This window comes from Etheostoma spectabile, unplaced genomic scaffold (assembly GCF_008692095.1).
Source record: "Etheostoma spectabile isolate EspeVRDwgs_2016 unplaced genomic scaffold, UIUC_Espe_1.0 scaffold00569829, whole genome shotgun sequence".
Classification (NCBI taxonomy): domain Eukaryota; kingdom Metazoa; phylum Chordata; class Actinopteri; order Perciformes; family Percidae; genus Etheostoma; species Etheostoma spectabile.
Genome location: NW_022605350.1, coordinates 1 through 10,145, shown reverse-complemented (window position 1 = coordinate 10,145; position 10,145 = coordinate 1). Strand labels below are relative to the sequence as shown.

Below are 10,145 nucleotides of genomic sequence, written 5' to 3'. Positions count from 1 at the left end.
CCTCTATTCCTCGTTTGTCCCTGAAGAGACGGGTTATTACAGGATAATCATCAGGGGGAGGGAGGCAATATATACAGGATCTACATCAGGTGAGGCAGTAACAGCAGATACGTTTTAACATGAGCGTTACGCTACTGTTAAAGTTCCCGGCTGACAATCAGCTGATCGCTATTTTGCTGAGCTAACGCTCACATCAGATTATGTACAACTTGTTAAGATCATACATCTAACACTAAAATCGTCTACAATGGGACGAAAGTTTAACACAAATAACAATATACTACAACACATGTAACGTTAGCTTATAACTTATTTGCCAATATGGTTAAAGTGCTGCAGCTGTTAGCTAGCTAAGGTTGGCTTGCTAGCACGTCAAATTATGGTACTAATAAACGTTAATTCGTGGTACAAAAATTATTATCGACTGTAAAATTAACCAAATATACATTTACAAGGGGCTTATATGTATAGCAAAAAGACTCACGTTCAACTTTGTATTGCTCCGTCGGTCTCGCTATCGCGTCTTCGGCCGCTATCTAGTTTTTCAACTGTTGTTAGCTCCGCCCCTTCCGCTACGTAGCCAAGATGGCGACCGTTGAGTGTGGAAAGTGTCCATCGGTCCGCACTCAACTGTCTGTACGTTTTGAGTGCACCGCGGGTACTTTAAGTGCACTGCATTTGACGCACTTCGACAATGTGAACGCACTATGTACTCAAATAGTTAGTATTTAGTACAGAAGTGCGCGATTGAGACACAGCCAGAGACTCTCCTACAGACAAGTACAAACTCAACACTTCCTGTTTCAAATTAAAGCCCTCCGGGCAGAATCCTTTGCTGTCTATCCAGGCTTTTATTGTGAAACATGTGCGGGGTTCCCACCCGGTGCATCAGATGCAGCTGCTGCCATCTAGTGGAGCTTAAATGTTACTACGCAGCTCATTTATCCTTCCCACTGCAGCGTGTGTGATCACTGTTCTAGAGAAGTCTTTGAGTTCTTCCTTCATCTTCTCCAAGTCATCGATGACTTCCTGACAGCGATCAGCTGACTGGCTTATGGAGTCGGGTAGCTCTCTGTCCTCTTCAGGGGTTGCAGTTAATCTGAAGACTTTCCGCATAGCAGACAATACTCCCTCACTGCTTCCAAGGATAGACACTACTGTAAGAATCTGGAACCCCAACATGTCTGTCAGAGTCTTTTCAGCCTGAAGTTTAGCAGCTGATCTTTGCTCCAACTTCTCACATGTCCTCTTATTTCTTCCAGGTCCTTCTTCAGCGGTTCAACAATCATCATAAAGTTTTTCAACAGCCCTTTTACTGTATTTACACTTCCACTCTCTGATATACCTTTTCTTACATTTGCACCAGCAACTAAAATGGCTGATCCTGCTGCTATTACTGCTCCTATTGTTCCTACTGCTGCTACTACTGCTGCTCTGCTGCTCCTGCTGCTGCTGCTATTGCGACTGCTGCTGCTGTTCCTGCTACTACTGCGGCCCCTGCTGCTGCTGCCCTTGCTGGTGCTGGCTCTTACTGCTGCTACTACTGCTCTTGCTGCTGCTCCTGCTGCGCTACTGCTGTTCCTGCTGCCACTGCTGGTACTGCTGCTCCTGCAGCTCCTGCTGCTCCTGCTGCTGCTACTGCTGCTCCTGCTGCCACTGCTGCTGGTACTGCTGCTCCTGCTGCTCCTGCTGCTGCTACTGCTGCTCCTGCTGCCACTGCTGCTGGTACTGCTGCTCCTGCTGCTGCTGCTGCTCCGCTTGCAAGTAAGCCCAGGGCTGAGACTTCTAGTACACCAGATCCTGCTCTTCTGACTGCATCTGTTCTCCTCTGCATCTTTCTGACTTCTTCAGCAATCCCCTCAAACCTTTTAACAATCTCTCTTATCTTTGGTTCACTGCTGTCAAACTCTCTGAAGAATGAAGCAGCATGTTTTTTGAGTTTGTCAGATAAATCAGGAGGGAGTTCTCTGCTCAGTCGTCTCAGGTTTGAAGCCATCTTCAGGACTCTTCCTCCTCCTGAAGTGTTAAGATCTTCTCTTCAGATTGATGAAGAAGCTGACTTTAAATCATACTGTTGATGCTGCTGATAAGATCAGAAAGACTCTGGAGACAGGAAGAGACAAACATCATCAGAAGACACATACATACATCATCAGAATAAAACACAGGTGTTCCCTCCCAACTCCTGTCAGGTACTGCTGCAGCATTGGAAGGAACTCAAGCTCAACTCAGACTTGTGACATTTGAAATCTCACCTTCCTTTAGATTAAAAGAAAACTGAGTTAGAGCAGAAACAAAGACTAACTTCAGCAACATGAACCATGGCTCTGTACTTAGGTAACACTATCACTACTGATAAGTCTATGTTAAAGAATTTCAATAAGCCTTTCACTGGAGCCGGTCATGCTTTCCATCTGGCGGCCATCCCCCCAACAAACTGCTCTACAACCCCTGCAACTACACATCCACACACCCCACCACGCTTCTCCTTCACCCCAATCCTGACAGCCGACTTGCTGAAGAGTTGCAAACCTGTATCCATTCAAATCAGCTGGGCTAGACAACCTGGATCCTAATTTCCTAAAATAAACTTATCACTTCTCCCACTACCAACCTGTTCAACCTATCTCTCTCGCATCTTAGAAATTCTGGGAGATTGGAATCCGCCACAGTCATCCCTCTTGAAAGGGGAGACACCCTGGACCCAAACTGCTATGGACTCATATCTATCTCACCCTAAAGTCTAAGAAAGCTTGGTCAATAAAAAGATTATCAACCATATCGAATCCCAGAGTGTCTTTTCCTCTACGCATCTCGCTTCCATGCCTGTCATGGCTGAACCACGGCCACCCTCAAGATCGTAAATGGCATCACCACCGCCGTTGACAAACAGCGTCTCAGAGTCTCAGTCCAAGGCCTTAGACTCCGTTAACCATTGTTTTCTCATCAACAGACTCAACTACCTTAGATTCTGCCTGCATGGTCAATAACTATTACTCTGATAGGGTCCAGCACGTGCAATCTGAGGGCCTGCTGTCTGGACTTATAGATGTCTCTATGGGGGTTATTCAGATCCTCTCTCAGTCTCAACTCAGTCTCTGAGTTGTTCTCTGAAATCACATGACCAGAGAGAACCAATCAAACGCAGCGGCTCACCAAAAGTAACTGATTACCTTTCATAGAGATGAAGAACAATAAAGTTATCAACAGTCTTTGATGACAGTTCTGTATGTAATATGATATTTAATATGGTGGACGGTTGGTTTAATATTTACTTTGGACTCTTGGACTGAGAATATTTTATTGAAGCTGTAATTCCTGTTGATTAACTCTGATCAGACCTGATCCTGGTTCATCCAGAGAGAAGAAAGCTAGTTTGGGTCTTCCAGTCTAAGTAAAGTCTTAAATATGTAACATGTTCATGTATAATCCTCCTAAACTAATATATGGTCCTGATATCTGGAGGTCAGGACTAGTTTGGTGTCTTCTAGTCTCAGTAAAGTCTTAAATATGTAACATGTTCATATATAATCCTCCTAATCTAATATAGTGTCCTGATATCTGGAGAGTCAGGACTAGTTTGGGTCTTCTAGTCTCAGTAAAGTCTTAAATATGTAAACATGTTCATATATAATCCTCCTAAACTAATATAGTGGTCCTGATATCTGGAGGGTCAGGACTAGTTTGGGTCTTCCAGTCTCAGTAAAGTCTTAAATATGTAACATGTCATATATAATCCTCCTAAACTAATAGAGTGGTCCTGATATCTGGAGAGTCAGGACTAGTTTGGGTCTTCTAGTCTCAGTAAAGTCTTAAATATGTAACATGTTCATATATAATCCTCCTAAACTAATATAGTGGTCCTGATATCTGGAGAGTCAGGACTAGTTTGGGTCTTTTAGTCTCAGTAAAGTCTTAAATATGTAACATATTCATATATAATCCTCCTAAACTAATATAGTGGTCCTGATATCTGGAGAGTCAGGACTAGTTGGGTCTTCTAGTCTCAGTAAAGTCTTAAATATGTAACATGTTCATATATAATCCTCCTAAACTAATATAGTGGTCCTGGTATCTGGAGAGTCAGGACTAGTTTGGGTATTCTAGTCTAGTTCAGTAAGTCTAAATATGTAACATGTTCATATATAATCCTCCTAAACTAATATAGTGGTCCTGATATCTGGAGAGTCAGGACTAGTTTGGGTCTTCTAGTCTCAGTAAAGTCTAAATATGTAACATATTCATTATAATCCTCCTAAACTAATATAGTGGTCCTGATATCTGGAGAGTCAGGACTAGTTTGGGTCTTCTAGTCTCAGTAAAGTCTTAAATATGTAACATGTTCATATATAATCCTCCTAAACTAATATAGTGGCCTGGTATCTGGAGAGTCAGGACTAGTTGGGTCTCTAGTCTGTCTTCAGTCAGATCTCCATGAAGAGGTGGAGAGCTTCTTACCTGTTTGTTGATGCAGGTACAGCAGCTCTGAGCATGCTCAGTCTTCACCTCCACACGTCCTCTCTCCGTCGTCTGATCAAACCACGTCTCTGAGTCATTTCTCTGAAATCACATGACCAGAGCAACCAATCAGACAGCAGCAGTGTCTCACCCAAAGTAACTGATTAACTTTTTATAGATATAAAGAAAAGTTATCACCAGTCTGATGACGGCTGCTGCAGAACAGGAGGTCCAGGACATAAAAGGTTAAAAGGGGACACGACGTGCAGCAAAGGGCGGTTGGAATTGTGCCTGCGGCCGCTGGGGTTAGGACTAAGTCTTGGTACATGGGGCGCACCCTCCACCAGGTGAGCTACCAGGGCACCCTGAGTGTTACTGGGCCTCCTGGTGGCAAACTGGCCCTAAACACGAGCCTAGAACGCCTCCATCAACCTAGAACACCTCCATCAGCCTAGAGGCCTCCATCTGCCTAGGACACCTCCATCAGCCTAGATGCCTCCATCAGCCTAGAACACCTCCATCAACCTAGAACACCTCCATCAACCTAGAACACCTCCATCAGCCTAGAACACCTCCATCAGCCTAGGACGCCTCCATCAGCCTAGAACACCTCCATCAGCCTAGACACCTCCATCAGCCTAGGACGCCTCCATCAGCCTAGGACGCCTCCATCAGCCTAGGACGCCTCCATCAGCCTAGGACACCTCCATCAACCTAGACACCTCCATCAGCCTAGGACACCTCCATCAGCCTAGACGCCTCCATCAGCCTAGGACGCCTCCATCAGCCTAGACGCCTCCATCTGCCTAGGATGCCTCCATCAGCCTAGAACGCTCCATCAGCCTAGACGCCTCCATCTGCCTAGGACACCTCCATCAACCTAGGACACCTCCATCAGCCTAGGACACCTCCATCAGCCTAGACGCCTCCATCAGCCTAGACGCCTCCATCAGCCTAGACGCCTCCATCAGCCTAGAACGCCTCCATCTGCCTAGGACACCTCCATCAACCTAGGACACCTCCATCAGCCTAGGACACCTCCATCAGCCTAGACGCCTCCATCAGCCTAGACGCCTCCATCAGCCTAGAACGCCTCCATCAGCCTAGATGCCTCCATCAGGGGCCTCAACATGGTTCATATAATAGATTTTTTGATTTATTGAGATCTCCATCAGGCTCAGCTGCTCTTCCTGGAGTCCACCTAAGCTGTGCAGCTCTACATTACCAAGCATCACTATTACATTAAAAACCACACTTCAAATACACACTGAAATAAATACATCCAAAATAGATAAATAGCTTTCTACCCAAAGTATTGCATTGGAATCAAAACCATAACATTTTAGTTATAATAACAAATTATGATCAATGATGTCAAAAGCCGCAGTGAAATCCAACAGCCCCGCCCCTACTAATGTCTCATTGTCTATGTCTCTGGGCCAGCCGTCTGACATGTGAGAGAGGGCTGAGCCTGGACCATGTCCAATATTCAATTTGGTGGACAGTTGGTTTAATATTTAACTTTGGACTCTTGGACTGTAAATCTTTTTTTTAAGCTGTAATTCATGTTGATTAACTCTGATCAGAGATCCTGGTTCATCCAGAGAGAGGAAAGCTAGTTTGGGTCTTCTAGTCTCAGTAAAGTCTTAAATAGTACATGTTCATATATAATCCTCCTAAACAATATAGTGGTCCTGATATCTGGAGAGTCAGGACTAGTTTGGGTCTTCTAGTCTCAGTAAAGTCTTAAATATGTAACATGTTCATATAATATCTCCTAAACTAATATAGTGGTCCTGATATCTGGAGAGTCAGGACTAGTTTGGGTCTTCCAGTCTCAGTAAAGTCTTAAATATGTAACATGTTCATATATAATCCTCCTAAACTAATATAGTGGTCCTGATATCTGGAGGGTCAGGACTAGTTTGGATTTCTAGTCTCAGTAAAGTCTTAAATATGTAACATGTTCATATATAATCCTCCTAAACTAAATAGTGGTCCTGATATCTGGAGAGTCAGACTAGTTTGGGTCTTCTAGTCTCAGTAAAGTCTTAAATATGTAACATGTTCATATATAATCTCCTAAACTAATATAGTGGTCCTGATATCTGGAGAGTCAGGACTAGTTTGGGTCTTCCAGTCTGTCTTCAGTCAGATCTCCATGAAGAGGGTGGAGAGCTTCTTACCTGTTTGTTGATGCAGGTACAGCAGCTCTGAGCACGCTCAGTCCTCGTTACCACACGTCTCTCTCGGTCTGTCTGATCTGTGTCCATCCACCTGAGTCATTTCTCTGAAATCACATGACCAGAGCAACCAATCAGACGGCAGCAGCGTCCAACCTGTGAATACTATATTTGTGATGCAGGTAAAGCAGCTCTGATTACACCCCGTCTTCACCTCCAAATGTCCTCTCTCTGTCTGTCCGATTAGTACCACGTCTCTGAGTCATTTCTCTAAAATCACATGAGCACCAGAGCAACCACTCAGACGGCATTAGTGTCTCACCCAAGTAACTGATTAACTTTTATAGATATAAAGGCTGAGCCTTGGTATAAGGGGCGCACGCTCCACCAGGTGAGCTACCAAGGCAACCTGAGTGTTACTGGACCTCCTGGTGGCAAACTGGCCCTAAACACGAGCCTAGAAGGCCTCCATCAGCCTAGAACGCCTCCATCAACCTAGACACCTCCATCAGCCTGGACACCTCCATTAGCCTAGACGCCTCCATCAGGGCTCAACATGGTTCATATATTGGATTTTTTGATTTATTGAGATCTCCTCAGGCTCAGCTGTTCTTCCTGGAGTCCACCTAAGCTTGTGCAGCTCTACATTACCAAGCATCACTAATACATTAAAAACCACATTCAATACATCACTGAAAGAAAAGCATCCACAATAGATAAATAGCTTTCACCCAAAGTATTGCATTGGAATCAAAACCATAACATTTTAGTTTTAATAACAAATTATGATCAATGATGTCAAAAGCCGCAGTGAAATCCAACAGCCCCGCCCCTACTACTGTCTCATTGTCTATGTCTCTGGGCCAGCCGTCTGACATGTGAGAGAGGGCTGAGCCTGGACCATGTCCAACATAGAAGCATGTTGATAATCTGGGTATAAATCAATCACAGAAAAAATAACATTGGATTTGTTCAAAGCAATTTTCTCCATGATTTTAATTAAAGCTGACAGCTAATTGGTTTGATTTGGACCACTGAATGGTACAGCTGCACTCTTTGGTAAAGGAATGATTTCAGCATTTTCCCATGCTATCAGAAATATTCTTTTTCAAAAACTCAGTCCAAAACAAGGCTAACTGGAATGGCAGTTACATTTTTACCAATTCAGAAGTTGTGTGTCAATATAATCCACACCAGGTGGTTTGTCTTTACAGGTGGCTAGCAACCTCTCCACATAACTCACATCAACTTCAGTGAACTGTTTTCCTGTGTGATTGTATAGTATGTTTCCACTTTGTTGGTTAAAGTAGTTGGGGGGATTGGCCGTATCCACAGGATGGTAACGAAAGTGTCCTTCTTCACCTCCACACGTCCTCTCTCCCGTCCGTCTGTCTGATCTGCCATCCAACCACCTGAGTTATTTCTCTGAAATCCCATGACCAGAGCAACCAATCAGACGGAACTTATAGTCCTGTCACCTGTAAAGACTATAAAACTCTACTGAAGTTGCAGAGAATATTAAGGACAATAAAGTTCTGCAGAGAAACAAAGAGTTCAAAATATAAAAGGTTAGAAGTCATGTTGGCATAAAAAGACCAAAAACTGTTAACATTAAAAAAAATGATGAATAACAAAAACATTGATTTGATTTGAACGCCTTTATTGTCTTTATACTTTACAATACAGTGGAATTAGGAGCGTGACTGGCTGCATACAATACAATAATACAATAATTACAATAAATACTCCTTACAGGACATATAAGTTAGAATAAAAACAGTCAAAGAGCAAAGATCAGATATTGTAGAAGGTGACAGTGAGTGACTGGGTGTGTCTAACTACATTTGTTTAGGAAAATTAGTAATAAAAGATTAAGAAAGATAACTAATGACAGATTAATAATTGTTAATATGGTGGGTCTGCATGATATAGACCTGTAGGGTCTCCCAGAGGGTGACACCTGGAACAGGTGGTGGCAGGATGAGGACGGTCACGTCTCCTGGTTCATCCTCCAAAGGACACGAGGACAACTCAAATGTCAAATGTCCCACTCAATCACTTTTATTTTTATTTAGCTCTGTCAGCTGATTGGTCTGTTCAGTAAATTAGGTCCTTTAAGGACAGAGAACAAAAGTTAACATTTTAAAATTAAATTTAAAGGACTTAACCACCTGATGGCTCTTTGTATATGTATCTGTACATAGATTGTGTACATCTGCACATATTTATATATTTGCCATTCTGAGTACAAAAATTAGTTTTGATGAATACAAAAGTAAAATATTTTGGGTGACCCTCCCTTCAACAAGAATAAAAAGAAATGACCCCCCCCCATTTTCCTCCAGTGGTCCATTCCATAAATAACGGTCCCTAACTCCTTAATTTACTGCAGTCTATGAAGTGAATCTGCGGTTTGTCTGAAACGGTTACTGTGATATCATGTGACCACAGAGCGTCCTTCCTCTTTGCAGATATACAAACTGCTCTCTGCCTTCTCTGCATCAGGGACCAACAACACCGATAAAAAAGGTATTTGAACAAACTACCTTACCTCAGATGATTCATAACTTTTAAACTTGGAATACAATATGCTGATATGAAGGGCCATTTCACTGAATCTGTGTTCATGTTACGTAATTATCTTTTCTTCAGCATTGTATCTAATAACGTGTTACGGTCAGTCTCAGGGCATTTTCTTTCTTTATACGGTTTTCTAAGTGGAAGATTGTTCATATGAGTAACAGGTCGGAGGTTTTGGCACATTAGCATGACACGTAGCCACATGTCAGACCAAGGATTTGCGAGGAGACGAGTTCAAACTTGAAGCTACTGAGCAAAGCTTTGCTCTGCAGAGTTCTGAAACCTTCCTTTCCACACAATGAGACAAAGCAGTGTATCACCTCTTAGCAACAACTCTTTGTACTTCCTCGGTAACTTCCAACGTTCAGGCTTTTTGTCGTGAAATCATAATAGATCATTTTACTTCTGTTTTTGTAGCTGACTTTACAAGCTGATTTCTCCATCAGCTGTTGAAACAGGTGATGTTGCTTAAATTGTAGAAGCTCTCTTCAGAGCTTTGGATAGATTCACACTAGTGTTTTGGAGAGATTCTCTAAAAGATCAAAGATGAACAACACAGTCATGTTCAAACGTTCCTGATACCTCATCTGAGCTAGCTTAGTTCTGCTTTCAGGTGGAATTAAAAATTCAAACAGAAAGTATGAGATACTGATTCAAGGGAGGAGATTCTGTGAGATCATGTGAAGACAGAGGGGTTGGTCCCTGGTATCTGGTAGGTATAGACTGGTCTCGCTGCAGTTTCCTGAAGACAACAACACAGGTAAGAGGATTTTAAACAGTAACAATACAAAGCTTTCAACGGGAAAATGTTACTCAACACAACTATTTCTTTCTCTGAATAACTGCCTTTATAACTTGTAAAACATTAAATCCTGCATCCATTTTAAATGGTCAAGTATAATCTTAGTTTAAAAAGAAGCAGCA

At 42.7% G+C, this 10,145-nt stretch overlaps 1 protein-coding gene across 3 annotated transcripts; it reads right to left on the bottom strand.

The window, feature by feature from the left end:
- Positions 1-1,533: 1,533 nt before the first annotated feature.
- LOC116685435 (trithorax group protein osa-like) lies at positions 1,534-8,021 on the bottom strand. 3 transcript variants are annotated; one of them, XR_004330952.1, is made up of 3 exons: positions 8,004-8,021; positions 4,459-4,530; positions 1,753-2,103 (listed from the first exon to the last, which is right to left on the bottom strand). XR_004330952.1 is itself a non-coding variant. In XM_032510497.1 (2 exons), the coding sequence occupies exon 2, from the start codon at positions 1,994-1,996 to the stop codon at positions 1,541-1,543; it is 456 nt and encodes a 151-aa protein (XP_032366388.1). In that variant the 5' UTR covers positions 1,997-2,071; positions 6,645-6,686; the 3' UTR covers positions 1,534-1,540. The 3 variants fall into 3 exon arrangements, 2 of the variants coding, with proteins under 2 accessions (XP_032366388.1, XP_032366387.1); XM_032510497.1 differs by lacking the exons at positions 4,459-4,530; positions 8,004-8,021 and adding an exon at positions 6,645-6,686 and having other exon boundaries at positions 1,534-2,071; XM_032510496.1 differs by lacking the exon at positions 8,004-8,021 and having other exon boundaries at positions 1,534-2,071; positions 4,459-4,632.
- Positions 8,022-10,145: the final 2,124 nt, after the last annotated feature.